The sequence below is a fragment of the Dunckerocampus dactyliophorus genome, chromosome 7 (assembly GCF_027744805.1).
Source record: "Dunckerocampus dactyliophorus isolate RoL2022-P2 chromosome 7, RoL_Ddac_1.1, whole genome shotgun sequence".
Taxonomy (NCBI): Eukaryota; Metazoa; Chordata; class Actinopteri; order Syngnathiformes; family Syngnathidae; genus Dunckerocampus; species Dunckerocampus dactyliophorus.
Genome location: NC_072825.1, coordinates 12,823,886 through 12,844,830, shown reverse-complemented (window position 1 = coordinate 12,844,830; position 20,945 = coordinate 12,823,886). Strand labels below are relative to the sequence as shown.

Sequence of the window (20,945 nt, the reverse complement as noted above, 5' to 3'; positions counted from 1 at the left end):
ATTTCTTTCAGCTCCAGTAAGAAACTCTTGTGATTTTTTTCCCCCTCTTGTTTTCTTACTTTAGTTTAGCAAGCCCGACGATCATCTCCAAATAGCAACACTTCTGCTAATTTAAGCTATTTTAAAACTGTGAAAAAATATCTGAAGTGATGACATGCATAGAAGAGCAGTCTAGAATAATAAGCTGTGACTCTTACACGTATGAGCTCTGCTGTATTTTCAGTTGGTTTTGGTGTGTTTGTTTTTCTTTTTAATAACCTGGAGCCTCAAATCAATCCCACAGTACCTGGCTTTTCCTTTTGTTTTCATTGACGTCAGATATGTTGACCTTTTGGAGGGGGATCATTATTTTCCATCTCATCCTTGTGTACAGTGACAAGCGCAAAGCTGTTTTTATCCCTCTCACGACTGAGAGGGATGGTGCTCACCTCTACCACCTGCAGCCATTATACAGAAAAGAGGTTAATGCAGGGTGACCGCTATGTGAATGGCTTTTTACGAGGCAGATGCAGCCATCTGCGGCTCTTTTTACACTGCACTTTTTTTTTTATCTGTATGCCCTGAAATATAGTCCTTCCCCATACTACGTATTGTCTGTATGCTCTCATTGTCATTATGTTTGTTTTTACTGTATTTCCAAAGTTGAGTCACAAACACTGACTTGAAATGACTGCTTTTTGTGAAAGACATTTGGCATGACAGTATGCAATCTGTAACTACCTACCACTTGGAAAACCACAAAGTCCAATTGCCTTTGATTCAGTTTTTTGTGGATCACCAGTCAGTGGCGCAATCTACACAGACATGCTTACTACATACATCAAAGCGCATTTATCTGCCAGTAACTGCTTATGTATCTCACTTCCAATCAGAAAAGATTGAAACACCAATTAACAATAGTGTGGGCCATTTATAAAAAAAATAAATAAATAAATACATTTAAAAAAGCACAGTGACTTTGATTTCAGCGGACTTCTAATGTAATTCAAGTAATGAATGCAGATGATTTTATAATGAAACACCCCCTCAATATTTCATTAACAAACAGACTGCGTAGAATGTGATGTACATTTAATTTATTTTCCAATAACAAAACTATAATATTCATTTAGAAGCTGAAAAAAGTGATATATAGAGTACATTTTCCAGATTCTAAATGCAGGCTCAATTTGTTGGTTTTTTTTCAGTGGTGGAGTTGACATTTCTCAAAGCTTTGACAACACAGGCACACAGACGTTTACGGTTACTAACGCATGAGCTGCACACTTGGGTTGGCTCTCGATGTTAGGTCAACATGCTCACTTTGATCACTGAACTCTTCGTCCCTCTTTGGGTTTGTGGTACTGTGGTAGCTAATTGAACTTAATGAGTTACACTGGTGAAAGACATTTCCAGGCAATACAGAAAAAGAAAGTTAAGATGAGAGCAAAAATAACACTCTCGATCCAAATTTAGAGTACACACTCTTTGGCTCCATTGTAGATTATAGGGTGGGGAATGGGGAAAAATATATATTTTTTTTCATCAGTTATTTCTAACTCTTGGAGAGTCCATTAATTTATGCAGGTTACTTTGATTGATGGCAAGTAACGATTGTACATGTTCGATCTTCAGGTAGCCAATGTATACTGTTCTCTTGTTTATCGCGGGGGATAGTTTCCCAAAATAGCCTGCAAATAAGTGAAATCTGCGAAGTAGCCAACTTTTTTTGTTTTGTTTTAATTATTATATATGTTTTAAGGCTGCAAAACCCCTCACCATACACTGTATACACTTTTCTCAGACAGGCATTAACATTTTCTCACATTTTTCTCCTGTTTTAACACTCTGAAAAAAGTTCAAACCTTCTTTCGAATTTTAATGATCAACCTACAGGTTGGGCACAAGAAATTATTAAGTGACTCACGTGTATTTCACTTCTCTAACAGTGTCTTTTCGTCCTGGCACCGTTCTGCTGCACTGTACCATTTTTGTACCCTTGTTAAAACATATTGCTGCAGTACTCCTCCTGTTGCAGTTTCCTCCTCTTAGTCTCCTCTTAGTATCCTCCTCTACCTTTTGGGGCGCAGAATGTCTTTTTTTGTTGTGGTTTTTGTAAACATACAAAGACTGCAAGCTAGCAAGCAAGCAAGCTAGCGATGACACAGGAGGGCAGGGTGGCACGAAGGCGATTGATTAAATGACAATGGTCTACAGCCAATCGGGACGCAGAAGACAATGGGCGGTGCAGACAGACGAGAGAGGGAAGTGAGAGATGAGAGAGAGATGCAAAAGGGCCAGGTCTTCATATTCTGAAAAAAAAAAAAACAGCGAGTCCACGAAAGGTGAACTGCGATAGAGTGAGGGAACACTGTACTGTACTGAACACTGTAAGACTTTTTGTTTTGTTTTCCTGTTAATGTCCCCCAGGTAAGGACCGAGTCTTCAATACTCCTCTTTGTGAGCAGGGGATTGTGGGATTTGGTATTGGTGTAGCTGTTGCAGGATCCACAGCTATTGCTGAGATTCAGTTTGCAGACTACATATATCCTGCGTTTGACCAGGTAAGCATCATTGAACAGGAAATAATCAAAAAAAGTAAGGAAAGTATACCCAGGGGTGTCTTACAAGCCTCCTATTTTTTATAAATACACTTTTTTGTTCAGTTAATGAGGATAAGCGGCATAGAAAATTGATGGATGGATAGAACTCATTGAAACACTATTTCGGAGCCACTCATCTCCCCCAACCTCTTCTCACCTAACTGAAGCTTCTTTCGCTTAGTTTTTTTTTTTTTATTTTTTACATGTTTCCCTGCTCTACAAATACCTTAAATGCCAGACTATAAGCCGCTGCTTTTTTCACATGTTTTGAACCCTGCGGCCTAACCAAAGATGTGGCTAAGTTATGGCTAAAAGAACTACAGTTCCCATGATGCTTACAGTGAAGATTCAGGAAGTAGTGAAGTGGGTGTTAATATCACATATTAAAGTCTTATGCAGCAATTGTCTTTTGATCTGACAAATCTTAAGTAAGTTTGATCAAGTGTAGAATTGCTACTGCTTTTGCTTTGAGTGCTTGGCAGCTGTTGAACTCCAATGGAAAAAATGTGTCTCACGTGTCACTCATCGGATCTAATCAGTGACGTTGGGAATATCCCACGTTACAACATGGACATCTGTAGTTTATAGACAAGTGCTGCCGATCAATGTACAGATTTTTTTTCTCTCTAAATTTGGTGGTTGCGGCTTATATTCAGGTGCTCTCAATAGTCCGGAATTTACGGTACATCAGTATAGCATCAGCATCTCTCAAATCTTCTCATTGTACAGCACTTTTAGAACGTCACCATATTTATGTTACAGTTTTTAAGTATGTTCTCATACACAATACTTAAATATCATATTGATCTCTTTGTAGATAGTCAATGAAGCTGCCAAGTACCGGTACCGCTCTGGCAACTTGTTTGAATGTGGAAACCTCACCATTCGAGCTCCCTGGGGGTGTGTTGGACATGGATCCCTCTACCACTCACAGTGCCCTGAGGCCTTCTTTGCCCACTGCCCTGGGATTAAGGTTAGCCGTCCAGCACACTATGGTGCTTTTCCGTATGATATACTGTATTTTCACTGTTATTTCAATAGCTTTAAATTTGACCAACAACTTTGCCCTTGCTCTTCTCCTTGAAATTCATTAAAACACCACCCAGCATTTACCATGTGTGAAACTTGTTTAATCCTGTGTTAAGATATAATTTGATCTTTCCTGCTCATCAACCAAAGTCAATGACACCTTGACGAATAGTATTGCAGCATGAATTTAACAGCTTGTGTTCTCTGCAAACAAATTGGTGTTAAAATGTCAGCTATGACATTCTTCACACTTTCCTTCTAAACATACATTTAATCATTGTAAGTAGTATCTAATTTCACCAGAGCCAAGGAAAGATTGTACGCTCTACAAACAAAACAGTTGATCCACGGTGAGTAACCATCTCTGAGAGCAATAAACATGTTGTCGCCCAGCAAAGGTCAGGCTGATAAATGTTAATCATTGTGCATACTATCGGCACAGCCAGCTCCATCTGAGGGATAGCACCACCACTGCAGTCTGATTGGCTTTGGTCATCTTTGGTTTGATGTTGCTTTGATCTTAATGCAATTTGAATTTGCAATACCAGGAAAAAAAATTGCAGTGACAAAACATGATAATCCATTTTTGTATACTGGAATTATAATTTTCTATATTTGCAAGACAGAAATTTATAGAAGCAAATCAGTACTTCAGTGGCTAATGAGATGCTGTATATTGCATGTTACACAGGTTGTAGTCCCTCGTAGCCCAGTGCAGGCCAAGGGACTGCTCCTCTCTTGCATTGCTGATAAGAACCCATGCATTTTCTTTGAGCCTAAGATCCTTTACAGAGCAGCAGGTAAGTTGAATTTATCCAAATATAAATCACAAGTCAAGTTTATTTACTGTATCTACAGTCATGGCCAATAATATTGCAAGCAAAGTTTTTGGCCATGGCTGTACAAATTAGGCTGATTTGGTTATATTTCATACTGGCATGACCAAATACATTGTCATTTTTGGCCAAACCATTGGCATCTTTGGCATGCCAATATATTTGGCCATGACTGTATACCATGGATTCCCAGGCTTATGGCCGGGACCCATAATTGTTTGGTGGTCATTTTTTATTCGGTCGCCGATTGCCCAAGTAAAATTCTGCAACGTAATTTATTCACTATAAAGCAGGCACACACGTATGCAAAGGGTTTTAATAAATTGTAAGAGACATTATCTACTTTATATATTATATTTCTGGACATACACTATATTATATCACATGTACAATGCTGGAAATAATTATTTGATCCCCTGCTGTTTTTCTAAGTTGTTACAATGACATGAACAATCCACAAATTTTATCCACTGTTAGCCCTAGAGCATCATGCTACCACCATGCTTGAAATTTGTTCCTCACCATGACTCCTCCAAACATACTTCTTGTCACTTTTGCCGTGTCTGATCATCAAACCTTTGTCCAGAAGGCAAATGGCAGTGGCCTCCTTCTTGGTCGACACCGTCTAATTCCATGACGATGTGAAAGTGTCTTCACAGTTCACGGTGATGACGGTGTTCCAGTAGTTTCCTGTTCTTGTCAGGCTTTGAGCCTGAATTGTTCCCTCTTTCCTTTCATCTGAGGTTGACCGTTTTGAGTATTCTTCCAGACAGTGGCAAAGTGGGGACACCTCCAAATAATATGTACTTATGTGTAATTGTTTGAACTGACGATCTTGGAGTCTGCAGTTGTTAGAAATGGCTCCAAAAGGTTTTCTTAACTTATGTAAATCTATAGTTCTCCTCCTTTAGAGCTTCACTGAGTTCCTTGGACTAGCCAAGCCTTCCAGATGCAACTAATCAACTAATGAGATTTGAGAAGAGAATTTATACTTTTAACATGCAACATGAAAACTATTCATTGTTGTGGAGCTATTTAATAAACCATACATTTTCTAAAATTTAATTTGAGCAAAATGCAGCTTTTCCACTCAGAATATGTCTGCCTCTAAAGCTTAACCAGTCATTGCAACCAGGTTCCTTGCAGTCAGCTTTCTTTTCTCCATCTTAAAACAATCGCAGTAATTAAGTTTAAAACTGTAATTATGAAGAGGACTTTTCCATTTGCAAGATGTCACAGGATAACTAACAGCTGTATGCAGTAACAATACAGTATACAGTTGAGGGATTTTTTTCTGTGGGGTTTCCAATGCATCAGAAATGATTAGTCAAACCATATACAGTCCGTATTTGCCATCTGCCTTGGGTTGGTTTTAAAGTTAGACAATTCCTGAGGCCTCCTCTTTTAGACAAGTTGGTATCCAAAACCTTGTTGTTGTCAACATTAATCAAGTTGTAGCTGGCAAACGTTATTCACACATTATGTTGTGCTTATAAAAGTACATGTTGTCTCTTATGAGCAATGAGGTTCTGGAAAAAGCATGTGGAAGCCTTTTGAAATGGGCCAGATAAAATGTTCTGCTGGAGAAATGTGTGTTAGATTGGTTTGTCATTCCATTAGTGGTTCAACTGTTGTATTATTAAAGTTAGTCTTTTTGGAATCTTAGTATCTTCTAAGTAACCACAGGGTACATGATGTGTCTGTATCAACCCTCTTAAGTGTTGAGTCTGCATGTCGGTGATTATTGTATTCAAAACTCATAACATATAAAATGATAAATAAGGGCAGCTCAGTGGCGCATTGGTTAGTACCGTTGGCTCACAGCAAAGTTTGGCATCGAAGTACAAATCTTGGCTTGAGTCTTTGTGTAAAGTGTACATGTGTATCTCCCTGTACTTGTGTTGAGTCTTGAGTGCTCCGACTACGACTCAAGGTCCAAACCAGGTATTTTTAGATGAATTGAGTACTCTAAATTGCCCAGCGGTGTGAATGTGGTTGTGAATATCTCGTTTCCACCAAGTAGTACAGTGCAGTTCAGCTCACTACACTACATTATGTAAACGTGAGTCCTGATCAGGCTTGCATGTAGGGTAGGCTGCAGTAAGTTATCAGCTTTGTAAATAGTGTAACATTATAGAATCTTGACAGCAGTTTCCCATTCCATGTATTCCAGGTATTTTTAATAGGTATTACTTTGCCATATTTCTTATCTGTCAATTAATGACTGTCGATGGCATAAGTGAGTGCTGGTTGAAGTAATGCCACTGACCAACAAATGATTATGTTGCTGAATGGTCTCAAATTTTATGTTGACAAAAGTGGTTGATGTGTTGAGCAGGCACTTTTTCGGAAACAAGAACACTACTTAAATGGGTTGGACTGCACCAGGATATTTTGGCAGGTATGACATTAATCATTTGTGTCTTTGCAGTGGAGCAGGTTCCTACAGAGCTCTACACTATACCGCTTTCACAAGCTGAAGTTTTAGAGGAAGGAAGTGATGTCACTTTGCTTGCCTGGGGGACACAGGTTGGTGATCTTGAGCATCATTGTCAGAATCTCAGGGTGCACTGAATAGTTTAGTTACCATCTATCTTTAGAACCCTTTCTACGCACACAGGAAAAAGGGAGTCACATCAACAATACTGTATATGATCCTCAAAACCAGAGGATTAACTTTGTCTATAACAAGCTTCCTGTGTCACTGCAGGGTCTCTCAGCTGCCATGCATAGACTACAGGGTATATGTGTGTAGACATCGCCACAATACCAAGCTTGACTCTCCATCTATTATGGCACATGTCTACAGCACACTTTCCATTGTCGATGGTCTTTTCATCAGTCAGCTTTGATTTCTGCAGCTTGGTATCACTGAGCCTGCAACCCGCCAGGAGTCAGATTTAGTTTGATTGTTTCCAGCCACTTGATCTGGCTTATCCGCGCCCCAATGTACCTGCAGTCTAGGAGGGGGATCAATGGACATAGGGAGAAAACGTCATCAAGACTCCAAGACTTTTTTTTTTTTTACTAGGAGCACAGTGGCCCTTAACTTAAAATTTTATAGGAGTGCAAGCAGAAAATTTTGGGGTGCACACTGAAATCGACTTGCAAAGTAAACGTTCACATTTACTCTCGTTTTCACTGTATTACTGATAAATACTGTTAACTTGAATGCTGCCCTCTTTTCACACACATCGACCCGCCTTCTTCTTCTTTGGTGTTTGTCTTCTTTCTTTCTCCTTAGGAGTTAATGTTGGTTGGCAAACTAGCTCATTTGCGTATTACTGTGAACTACTAGGTTGAAGTGTGGAGCACACATTTGTCAGCAACAAAAATATTCAATAATAATAAAATAAAATCATCAAAATCTGATAGGGGTGCCAACTTGTGCAAAATAAATAAGACACCTTGTCAGCAGGGCCAACCAACCAAACTGTTTTGGGGGGATTTTTGCCTTTAATTGTGTAATTTGATGCCTGTTTTAGAGTAATACTAATACATGGGAAAGTCATTGCTCAATGGTTAGGGTTAGTTAAAAAAATGTCACAACACAATAAAATAATGGTTTAAATATCTTTCTCATAGAAATCTGTCCTGATTAAACAGGACAGTATAAAACAATATAAATTAAGTGTCCAGGTTTATGATAGTGCAGGTGTATCCAACTTCCAGCACTTTCAATAAAGCTACTTTTGACAAAAAGAAAGGAGAGGTGAGCTATTTGTGTTTTATGTGACTGCTAACATTTACATTGTACTTTACAGTATTTACAAAGCACATCTCCACTCAAAGTCACATTTGGTCCACAATCCGGGGTCTCAAAATGCGACCATTTAGTCGGAGTCTGGAGCCCAGGTCCCTTTCATAGCCACTATTATTCTTGAAGAATGAATTGGCAAGATAGACGATCCAGTAAAGCAGTGGAAACAATGGCACTCCATTTTGAAATGCACTTCTTTGTTTCCATCTACACCACTCATCTGCCCGTGGATCTGTGGACCAGAGGCTAGGCGGATAACTCTAGCTAGCTAGCTACCACTAGACAGACGTGTGAGCCAGGCAAAATGTGTAAGCAAAGATGGTAGAAAAGTCGATCAAACGCGATTGAAATGTGAGTGATCACACACGCTGGCATCGATTTCGGTTTAGCATGTGAGGAGTTGTCATCAATTGACTCCACATTTTTTTTAAATTCTCACAGTAATAAAGGACAAAATTGCAAGTAGATGAAACATTTGCTCGCAATGTGTCATATTTTAGTCTCAAAATGCGACCATTTAGTCGGAGTCTGGAGCCCAGGTCCCTTTCATAGCCACTATTATTCTTGAAGAATGAATTGGCAAGATAGACGATCCAATAAAGCAGTGGAAACAATAGCACTCCATTTTGAAATGCACTTCTTTGTTTCCATCTACACCACTCATCTGCCCAGCCTTCCAAATGAGCAAGAAGGAAAATAAATTGAACACAGTGGAATTTGTAATCCTAAACAGAAAAAAATATTTGCCTGAATTGCTTTATTTGTGTTTAGCCTCTTTTTACTGTAAATACCTTTACAAAAGGGCTTATTACAGTGACTTTCTACCATGTGTGTTGATACATTTGTAATAATTAAACACAAAATATCATGTATCATGACATTTGATTTTTTTTTCATCTTCCAATAAGGTCCATGTGATGAAAGAAGTAGCCAAAATGGCTCAGGAGAAACTCGGAGTGTCCTGTGAGGTCATCGACCTTCGTACTATCCTGCCGTGGGATACTGAAACCATTTGTAAGGTACAGTGCAATTAAGTGCTTATCCCTCAGCATAATGGTTCTCAAAGATTTTTTGAAACAAAATTGAATGTGGATGGATGGAAAATGGAATATACTTAAATCAATTCAAATTTGGAAATAGCATGATTTGTGTATTTTGTCTATGTAAGACTAAATCGAGAATATTTACTTTTAGTGTCATTTAGTGTCTAGTAGATACAGCAATATTTTCCTGCTACAATGTTTACAGGCTCAAGAGTTATTTGAACACTAAAACTTGTATCTCCTGTTCCATTATTTCCAAACATGATTAAATAATTGGTCAGTGGATTTTGTTATATTACTTTCATTGTCATTATATAGGTTATTATAGACATTTACAAGTGATAATTTGGTGATATTTATTCCGTCATAATTGTCAACAGGGCTCCATTATTTTATTCAAAAAATAATATACAGTTAGAGAGACGGCTCGCATCTAAAAAACACTAGTCAGTTGGGACATTCATATGCCAAGGCACCACTGTATAAATGACAATTAAATAAATGTCGGCAGTGCTCCAGTACCTTATCGCTTTTTTTGTGGCAGTCATCGTCCTCGGTGACAACTAACCTCACAGCGATAGCAGATGCAAATAACTTTCGTCGTGTTGCGAGAGCCATCTGTCAGGGTTTTGGAGTTAAACTTATCATTCAAAATACCCTTTTCTTTCTTCATTTCTGCTGAATATTTGTTCCCCCTTGTGGCTCCAAATCCACCGTTGTGTTTTCTCAAACTACGGTGTGGGCCGAAGGTCAACAAGGACATCCGCACATTTATCTCGCTTAAAAAAAAGTGCTGTTAAAGGAAATTTCCGTTAACTTCGACAGCCCTAATAAAAACTGAAAAAAAGACACGGACAACTCTGAAAGAAAGAGTAACCCAGTACTTTCTCACGATAAAGACTTTTAATATTTTTCAGTCCTCAAATTAGTCAGCCAGTTCTCCAAGTCTATAGGCTGAGAACCACAGATCACACTTCACAGCACACAATGTGTCCACCATATGATGTGTAAGCCTTAGAAGAAATTGAATAATCGTTGTGATTTCAATACATCGGCTACATTCACCTTTGAGGCAGCGCACACATAGACAGTGAAATGAGTTAATACTACCTTAGATATACTTAGTCTGAGATTAATTGAACTGATATGACACCCAGTACAGCAGTGAAATGACTCTTGAATGTTTTATTTGGAGCCAAATCAGGAATGATTTAGGTGGCCTGTCAGCAATTAGCACAGACTAACTGCCATCATTCCTGCTTTTGCATTTCAACGGAGGGGTGTCAGCCAGCATGCACTTACTGGCCTACCACAATAATTGGAATATTTTTGGCCTGCCGTCACTCACGCTGGAAACAATTATTGTAAAAGAGAATGGCACAGGAAGAAAATGTCAAGAGGTTTAGACCCCCCTCCCACTCCCCCATATTGCTGCCTTTGTCTGTAATGAAAGCATTATTACTGAGTACTGAAGACCAAACCAGCACTAAGTATTTTGCAGAGTGAAAGAAAGGCAGAGCTGGATCAGTTGTGCTTGTGTGTGTGTGTGCTCTTGTATGTATTTTATAAAACAAAAAGCACATGCTTGTACTTGCATGCATTTTTTTCTAGTTTAGCCCCGGGTATTTCAAAATCCATCTCAATTCATATACATCTTGTATATGTACAAATATGCCAATTTTCTGAATAAGCACATTACATATTAAAGAATCTCACCAGCTCATTCGTCACTCACCGCTTTGGACAGTGAGATACTAGACAGTACCATTTACCCTATTACCATCATACACATGAAGGATGAATCATTCTGAAATAAAAACTGGCATAAAGTTGAAAACGAACTTGTGGAAGAATGCTTTTTTTTGTTTGTTTCATCGCTAATCTCCATTTAGTTCCTAATGATACTCATGTGATGGAAATTTCCTGTTTATGGTTATTAATGCACCCCCTTGTATTTTAAGAGTCTTCAGATTGGAAGGTTTGCTGCTTCTTTTCCACTGAAGATGACAAAGCCTTGGCGAGAGTTGTAGGCATGTTGAGATCATTGAGGTCAGCTTGTAGGCCTGATGGAACTGGCTGAAAAAGGCACTGTCTGTGAAATCACTAGCATGGGATCCAAGATGCATACTACCAGATTTTGTGTTGCCAAGGGATTCTCCAGATCCTCTGGCTGTTAGTTTTAAATTAGGTAAACAGTTAGAGCAATTGGATAAAGGAGATATGTCACATCCAATTCGTTATGAATATTTTGTATAATACATTGTTTGATTTCCTGTCCCTTTCTCTGTCTGTATCTTTTTCTGTTGCTGTCTTACATTTTTTTCTACCCAAGCCCAAGATTAGAAAATGTGCCCAAATAATTTCAGTTCCAGGTATCCTGTGACTGTCGCTACAGGGCAGTTGAAAATGTGGCAGGTGAACAAGACATTTGTTTTGTTACACTGGCTTCTTTTTGTGGGTAGTACAGCCTAAAGTGATTCAAGAAACAATCTCAAAACATACACCAGCAGTGGAGGTGTGAAACATAGGGGAAGTGTATAATTGTGTTGCAGAAATAGTCCTGCTATTATCAAATACAGTTACATGTGTTGGAGATTAAGATAGAGGTCCATTTTTGACACACAAGGGGCTGGGGCTACATGCTGCCAGCACTGGAGAGCTGTGGCTACAGATGTAGATTAGCACCACCAGTGTGAGTGACTCAATAATGGTAGAATGTAAAATGCTAGGTATTTAGAAAATGCTATACAAAATTAAATCCATTTTCATTATTATTATTCAGTGTTGATTAAGCTACGAGCCAGAGCAAGGACGAAATTATTAGGGTATAGTCACATGAGGAAAATTGTACACTACTTAGGTCCACACATGCGTGCATCGTAGCCTAATTATGGAGTGACTGCAATGTGATCACTCTCCACAAGTTCTTAATAACTGGCACATAAATAGACTTCAAATAATCCAAAAGTCAAAACCCATGGAATGCTAACTCACCAGTGACCACATTTGTGTGTGTTCTAAAGATGAGTTATTGAATTAATGTAATCTTTCCCATCCCAATTAATGAATGACTGTCGCCACCTTCCACATTAGAAAACTCTGAATGGTTTGAAATAAGACTGGAAATAATCCACTGTCAGGGAAATTGCAGTAATATAGCCATGCTCAAGTGCTGGCACAAGCGAACGGGCTACACAATGTGTTATGATTGGTAAGTTTATCTCTGAAGTCATACAGTTGTATTGGCAAGAACAAAGTTATATGTATTAATTGTCACTGTGAATTGAGTTACCACCTCAGTATGTCAAGTTTTGGTTTGCTTGCAAGTGATCACTGATGTGATTTGTTTAACTTGACCTTAAAGGTGAATGCTGCACGGACCAAAAATATAAACTGACGTTACAATTGCAGCAAAAAGTATGCAGAAATGATACATAAGAAAAAATGTCCGAAACACTCCCTGCTTTCTCGGTCTGTATGAGAGTGCACTCATTATATCATGTGAAAAAAATGGTAACAGGGCTTTAGAAAAAGTGATTAATCATGATTAAACTATGAAAATCTTGCAGTTAATTGTGATGACAAATTTTAAGCACTTGACAACCCTAATTCAAAGCAGTCATTTATAATGTACTACTTTTTGGCCCTTTAACGGCTGGATGGATTTTTTTTTAGTACTACTATATGCTTGTACATGTTAAAGCCTATGAGATACCCTTAAAGACTTGTCCATGTATAGCAGTTGTACATTCCACTGCGCTGGCAGGATACAGTGGTGGTGTAGGGAAGAAAGCAGAAAAGCAGTGTGTGCGTGCGCCATGTTATTGAATTAAATTGGTTTTAATGAGTTTTTTCAGTCAGAGGTCTCTTGGCATTGTACTCCTCCAGAGGTTGGCTTGGCCCCTTGCCCAGTGTTGAGGCAGTTCCTCGCACTCTCTCCGACTCCTTTTTTTTTGTATTCTCACCCTTTCTCCCACTTTTTGGGTCATACCTTTCTTCACTGTCTGTCATGATAGAGATTGAGTGGCTGTACACCACTAAAATCAAGTGCTTGTGTTTCCTCTGGCCTTCCTTCCTTCTCAGTGCTGTAATTTAACAGGCCCTCTAGTTTGCCAAGCAGTGACTCTCTTTTGTTAATCACTGAGCAGCAATTTAAAGTATTAAACCAGTAGCCAAGACTCTTATTTGTCATAAATATCACAGGTTGGTGCTTAGTTGGGACTCTGCCACTGCCAGGCAATTACAGTGGAAGGGAGAAAAGCCAGCAGGACTGAAAGAACTTCTCAGTGGCGACACTGAGTTTTTCTTCCTGACGGTCTGAGGAAAGGGGAGTCATACTATATGGGAAGCAGGAGTGTGTGCGTGTGTGTGTGCATATGCGTGTATTATTTTTGTTATCACCACAGTTTTTAAGTCGATTATTAGTATTAGTAAAGATTCCGAACAATTTTTAATTTTATATGGGTTGTATGTATACTGCTCAAAAAAATAAAGGGAACACATCCTAGATCTGAATTCATGAAATACTGTATTCTTTTGAAATACTTTTGTCTTTACATAGTTGAATGTGCGGGCAACAAAATCAAACAAAAAGTTTATTTTTGTCTCCTGCCGTATCCTTGCGCACTGTCGCCTCTCCATTCTTGAGTATGTGATGAAGACGCTTGCACCTTCTAATGCAAATGTATTACTCTTTTGAACGCATATTGTTTTTCAGAAGCCAAACTCGTTCCTTGTTACCCCATTTAAGGCAAGAAATTAGGCTGTTGTTTTTTAGTATAGCATAGTATTTGACGCTCCAAATGGTCTCTCTTTTTTTAGATGATTCCTACATTGGGTAGTAAAATACCCATAGACAGCAGGAGGTTTTGCAATTCACTGTCATCAATCAACTCAGAATAAGCTCCCCCTGAAAAGCCATTCGTGTTTGCACTCAGGGTGTGTGCTTCACATGCAAGAGAATGATTGTGTGTTTGCTTGCTTGTTGGAGTTGGCTCTGAGAAGCTCTCATCTGCCTATGTGTGTGATTGGGTATATATTCCATGGGAAAATGACAGTTGTGACCTTAACCTTTGAGGGCATGCCAGGTGATTGACTGCCAACCTTGGTGAGGCCACATTGTGGTGTGTGCTGGAATTGAAGACAGACTTCACAAAAGCAGGCTAAATGGATGGTTTGAAGAATCAATGAAGGGCGAAGCCGAGAGAAAAACACGAGGATGAGACAAACCACAGCATTGAGGAGCGATTTGGTTGTGGAAGGAGGAAGCAGCCTGATGTAAAGAGCAATTGATCATAGAGGTAGAGTGGATGGTGTGGCTGTGGCAGGATGAAACTCCATGCTCCTCATTACTTTGGGTGTGTATGGGAATGGCAGTAAACATGACATCTGGGATCTAATGACATCCCAATGAGTAGTCCTGTTGAATCCACCAGAGCTACTGCGAGCAAGGGCAGAAGCAGAGTGAGTTAGAATTAGAATAGTTGTACCTTCAGGGAAAACTAATCTCGTCATCATAAAATTGTACGACACATTAATGCAGCAATAGATGGCCAGGAGTAGCAATCATTGGAACCCTCAATTAAGAAAGTGCTAGCCACAGGTCATTTCTCTCTCATTATCCATCTTCAATTTCTCCAGTTTCTCTACTGGTAGCATGATAGGGTACAAGCAGCTCACGAAGGTCGTACAGGTCATGCAGCTTATCCAGGATCACACCAAATGTGACTTTCAAACACATTTTAACTTCTATATTTGTAATATCTGGATGCAAGTCCCTATTTCATTTTTTGAGATTTAATTTGACCAAATATCTACCTGTGATATAGTAATTTATGCTTTCCTGAGAATGTCCTTTATCCCTTCGCTTTATTTTCTGGAAGTAAAAAAAAAAATTGTTTTTGCTTTGACTTCATCATAGGAAACTGTAAAAGACTGTTTGTAAACCAAACCCACTTTCTGGTCTTGTTAGTCTCCATAATGATATTGGACATATAGACATATATTTTTTTGAACAGTGATATTTCAAAGTGTGAGTCGGGGCTACCCCAGGGGAGCACCAGAGAACTTCAGGAGAGCCGCAGCAGCTTGATAGCGTGTTTAATATTTTTTTAACTTGCTACTTGAGGTTCAGACAGACAGATTGGTGATGGATTTTTTTATTTTGGTTTAGTTGTTTGTTTGTTTTTTTTCTACAGTGACTGAGTACGCCACAGTTTTACTGTGAAGGTCGGAGAGGCCCTATTTGGTGTGCAGTATCTATGTGTAGCTGAGGTTGGCTCTCACACGCTTTGAAAACCCCTTTTGAAGAATTATCTTTTTAAACAACCAACCTTTTTCTGCTTTCAGTAAGAAGTGATCTTTGGCATGTGCTACTATTCAAATATAACCTCATGTGGCTGTTATAAATCCATGGAAGAAGAAAACCTGTTGCCAGCATGTGGTCTTGAGTTTTTATTGAAAGTGTTATATTTTACTGCCTTTCGTCCGCCTACACACTGAATTTTTCCCCTTTTAATTCATCAAACTGCTCAATGTCCCAATATTTTTCTATGGCTTCATATTGATGTAACAATGATACCATGTCTTAAGTTCTCCCTTTGATGCAAGTGACAAGAAGATGTTAAAGGTAAATACAAGTTTAGGCTGACTTTTGCGAACGGGGTCAAACCGCAGAATGCGAGTGGATGAGTCTGAAAACCCACACCCAGCTTCTGAGTTTGAGCCAACTGCTGTAATTACTATGTATGACAAACCTGATGTCAATTGTAAACTGACAGTTTATCCCACAATATTTTGAAACACTGACAAGATCTTATTTTCCCAGAAGATATTTGAAGAATCCATTTTCATACAAAGACGTTCAATGGTGTATCTCTCCAACAAGAGAGGAGCTGCCATTTAATACCATCTATGTATAGGTGTTTTTGTTGTTTGTATTAAGGAATAAATAATTGGTCAGCAGAGAAGATTAGATAGCAGCTCAGTTTATTGGCTGTGAGTGTGAGTCATAATATTGCAACAATGTGTAATATTAAGATGTCGCCCTCGTCTCAACCGTAAAGCCTGGATTTCGCTTCTGCATTATCACAACGCCATCCCCTCCGACATCATCTTGATCTTTTTATAGCTCGTCGAGGTTGAGCACATGGCATACAATTGTCTGCCAAAATGCTAGGAGCAGAGTTTTGCAGAGTCAACTCCGTGAGCAACCATGACAGACTTTTACTTTTTATTACAAATGTTAATCTGAAATTGGAGAATATTTCATTCACAAAGATGGACTGCATGTCCTCTGAACTAGTGTTGTACACACAGGAAATAATGTACTAAAAGCTGATCAATCACAACCCTTAATTTCCATAGATTTTTGGTGCATGTCAAGCACCGAAGCAAGTCCTTAAAGTGTCCGCTGACACCTTGACGCTGGAGCATAAACCAAGCTTTAGCTTGATTTCCCGTCAATGTGCTGTTTCCTCCTGTAGTTATTGCCTTCCAGTGTTGTCATTACTTTAAAAATTCCAGAAAAAAAACTTACAATGAACAACAGACTGAAACAATTTGATACAAAAGGGACACTTGGCTGTTCACTAGCAAGGTAACATCAGGAATTTGTCTTTAATTACCCAAGCACACAATTTTTCCACCTGGAAGACGTATTGGAAAGAATTATAACTTGATAACAATGTGAACATCCAGACCTATTTTTGCTTCTTAAGTACACAGGTATTTAGTATTGGTGGATGCATCGCATTCTAGTTCCGACTTAAATAGTTTTTCATATGGTCATAAGTTGTTAAAACAATTTAAAATACAACAGCTTGAAAAAGAAAATCTAGTTTATTTTTCTACTTAGACGAGTGGCAAATGGATTAGATTATAGTAGAGTGTTGTTGTTGTGGGTTTTTTTTCTGCTGTGGAGCAGAAACATCCTCCTGCAATAATGTTGGGTTATAGAAAACCCAAATGCTGTGTATGGAAGGTTGAGGCCTTTAATGTCAATGATTGTCCCATTGGCCCTATGCACCCGCCTAAATAAACCCTCAGCTCATACTATTATATCATGTCCACTTTACACACGCACACGCAGACACACACACACATACAGTACATAGCGATACAGTCAGACATACAATTCAAGGTGAGTAAGCTGCTGTAGCATACCAGAGTACGCAGCATGACCTCCATTCCGGTCATCCACTTATTGCCTTACTAGTGGCATTGCATGTACTAGTAGTTCACCCGTCATACGGTTTCATACACAAGGTTTACACATAGAGCACACACAAAACATTGATGTCTTTCTTGTGATATACAGATGAAGAGGTCACATTTCTGCAAATGTTTGATCTCTTTCTATGGGACAACACTGAATAAATGACACTTTTGTGCAATGTAAAGTCAGTATACAGTACATCTTGTATAGCAGTGCAAATTTATTGTCCCCTCAAAATAACTCAACACACAGCCATTGATGTCTGTGGCAACACAAGTGAGTGCACCCCTAAGTGAAATTAACCATTTTACATCCCCAGTGTCGAACTCTGAGGATGCGGCTGTATGTTGACTTAATTTAGATAGTGTGTGTGTATATAGGTCCATCAGGCAAAGATTTGTTAGCACATACATGGAGGTAATGTGCTGTATGTCTAGCTGAAACAGAATTAAAAAAAAAACACTGCAAAATGTGAAATGTTTTTTTTTTTCAGAGAAACTTCAGCCTTATCTCTTAAGACGTTTGCTGTGCTGATGCAGTATATAGAACATTCAGTAATCTTTCTTTTTATGTGCTTATCTTTGTATTGCAGTCTGTGGTGAAAACTGGACGTTTGCTCATTAGCCATGAGGCTCCAATAACCGGAGGCTTTGCAGGTGAAATCAGCTCTACAGTGCAGGTGAGTCTTCAGGGTATACTGTATTTTTTTGGGGTGGGAGGTCATTTAAAGTTTCCATGAGTAGGAGATGAGTTTCTAGTTTCAAGTAAAGCTAAATAGCCTTGCACTGAGTGCCCCAGAGCACTCCAGACTTGATGCAACTTCCTCTGCTAGTTTCAGTAGATGCAACTTCATATGCCCGTTAGCAACCATATACTGTAATGTATGTGTTATTATTCAGATTGTTCTCTTGTATAAACAATTGGACATTTATAAACTAGAAATTTTAGAAGCTCATAAATAACCATTTTTGGCTTCGTCGTAATAATGAAATGCTTTCCAGTTGGGTCATTTTTAGGGAGTGTGGGATATGAAAATGCTGATAAGGCCTAAAAAATAGTTCACTGCAGAAAGCCAGTGGCTACTCCCTAAAAGCCGCAATTCTCAAAGCAAAATTAGAAGCTCAACGTTTTTAGCATAAGCAGCCCAAAAAGCCAAATTGCATACCTCATTGTCATTACAAGGCACTTAACAGTACAATGCAGCAAAATTAGTTTAGGAGCATGTCATATTAATAGAAAAAAATATACAAAAGTAAGCAATTAAACAGATAGAGAAACAGTACTGTGAAAAAGTCCTAGGCTACCATTAGTGTTGTTGATGTTGTTTTTGGAATACTTTAATGGCCATATAATTTTTGATAACTGTTAGAACACAGACTATTATTTGTGTTTGTTTGTCCATCTGCTAACAGAACACTGCCTGGTTTATGAAGGATGAGAAACACTTAGGGTATGCTGTCATTATTCTCTGACTGACAGAGGCTGACAGTTTATTTCATACTGTCTGCAATAATGCATTCCTGTAATAGCCCCTTTATCCACATTGTCATTATAATTTAATCGATTCTTCCTTTGTCTGCGTGCCATTCCTTTTTTTTTATTGTAATGCCACCATTTGTGCCTGTTCTTTTTTTTTTTTTTTTTTTTTTTACCTGTTTTACTGTGTCAGAAAAAAAAAAATCATAAAAACAATAAAATGTGTGATGGCCTAAGGCTTTTTCACAGTACTGCATACACAAGATGTTGCAAATATAAATATATAAACATATAAATATAAACATGTACGTGTATATACATGTTTATATTACAGTGAATTTCCCCGCTGTGGGATAAATAAAGTACAAATACAATACAATACGGTGTCAATGATTGCACATACTGTAGAAGTGAGGCTAATGTATAACATGTACTAAATCCAGACAACCAATTACAACTGAAGTAGTGACATAGTGAATTCATTTGCATGTATGTATACTAATACTGCAGTTGCCCTCAGACTGTAAATTAAATGTTTGTTGTTATTGACAACTGCAAAATACTGTCAGTGTAATCCTAAATTAAGTGTTTCCCTGTCGATCATCCAAATTACACCTATTTCTGCACCATGACATCTTTATCAGCACTTTGTGGGCTGTTATTGTTTGATTTACTTACGATACCCAGCAGTTAGTACCACTTTCCTAGTTCTCAGATGATATTACAGTCACAACAATTTGTGTGGTTTCCTTGTTAATGTCCCCGAACGTCCTTTATCCAGGTATTGTCAGTCAAATTCACTTTTCATACCCTATTTGTCTGTGAGTGTGTGGATAGCCATCCTTCCAATTTTTATGTGTCCGGGTCTTCGCATTGTGAACCTGTGATGTAAGTTGTTTTTGAATTCACTGATTGTATTAGATCTGCAGCTTTCACATAGCCTCAGGAAATTTGGACAGAATACTGTTGATCTTCTATTTTCTTGTGTTTTTAAATATAATGAAGCATGACTTAAATGGGTCTGTTGCATTGAATTATTGTTCAGCTGTTCTTCAAAGAGATTGTGTTGTGTGCCGAAATACTTTCCCATAAACAAAATAACCCACATGGAAGTGCCTCAATATTAGATAATCAATTGTTAGTCTTGCGAAAATCCGACCTAACCAGATATGTGCAGAATGATACACACACACACAAACACACAGTAATCCCTTGCCACTTTGGTTTGGTTTGGTTTAGTTTATTTGAACATGAAGGTTACAATGGAATACATCTCGTGAATCATTCTTTGACAGTTCCACATGTCCAAAAGGAGTAGGAAGAAGCAAAGCTTATTTAATCCTACCCCCCATCCATTCTACATCTAGTACAGTACATGTAGTTCACTTCCTGGATTCCATGTCATGTTTTCAGTGATAGTCAGGATAACACATAATAGATAACGGTGAGATAGCCCTCCCCCCAAAAAAAGAGAGAACATTCATAATAGTGATAATAATGATGACAATACTAAATAAATAAATAAGAACAAAGCTTTTTTTTTTTCCCTTTCTTTTTTTTTTTTCCTTTCCTTTTTTTTTTTTTTTTTTTTTTTAAACACAACAAAGAAAATTATAAAAAAAAATAAATAAAAATAAATAAATAAAAAATAAATTTTAAATAAATAAATAAATAAATAAATAAATAACAAACCTGACAGAACAATCAGGACTCTTCTGCCTTGTATTTAGCAAACATCAACTGCTTGTATTGTTTTTTGAATTTGCTCATCTCCAGTTAGCCGTTGACGTGTGGTGCAATGCCTTCGGTGAATAATCTTCGTTATAACGGCGAGTTTATCTCTCACCAGTATCTCACCAAAGTCCCACCAGTCCTCGTGGGCCGAAAAAGCTGCACAGGAAAACTCCAGATGTTATCCTGTTATTGAAATCAGGCTTCAAACCGCGACTAGCATGATAGCTTGCTTGTAACGGCTGTCGGCTCCACCTGATTGTCTCTTTTGGT

General features: G+C 38.3%; 1 protein-coding gene across 2 annotated transcripts in view; it reads left to right on the top strand.

The window, feature by feature from the left end:
* bckdhb (branched chain keto acid dehydrogenase E1 subunit beta) overlaps nucleotides 1-20,945 on the top strand; it is a 39,556-nt gene that overhangs the window by 7,595 nt on the left and 11,016 nt on the right. For both annotated transcript variants that reach the window (XM_054782349.1, XM_054782348.1), the window contains exons 4-9: nucleotides 2,410-2,543; nucleotides 3,400-3,555; nucleotides 4,303-4,411; nucleotides 6,879-6,976; nucleotides 9,116-9,226; nucleotides 18,058-18,144. In XM_054782349.1, the coding sequence (XP_054638324.1) occupies nucleotides 2,410-2,543; nucleotides 3,400-3,555; nucleotides 4,303-4,411; nucleotides 6,879-6,976; nucleotides 9,116-9,226; nucleotides 18,058-18,144 (695 nt within the window). The remainder of the gene's footprint in view (nucleotides 1-2,409; nucleotides 2,544-3,399; nucleotides 3,556-4,302; nucleotides 4,412-6,878; nucleotides 6,977-9,115; nucleotides 9,227-18,057; nucleotides 18,145-20,945) is intronic.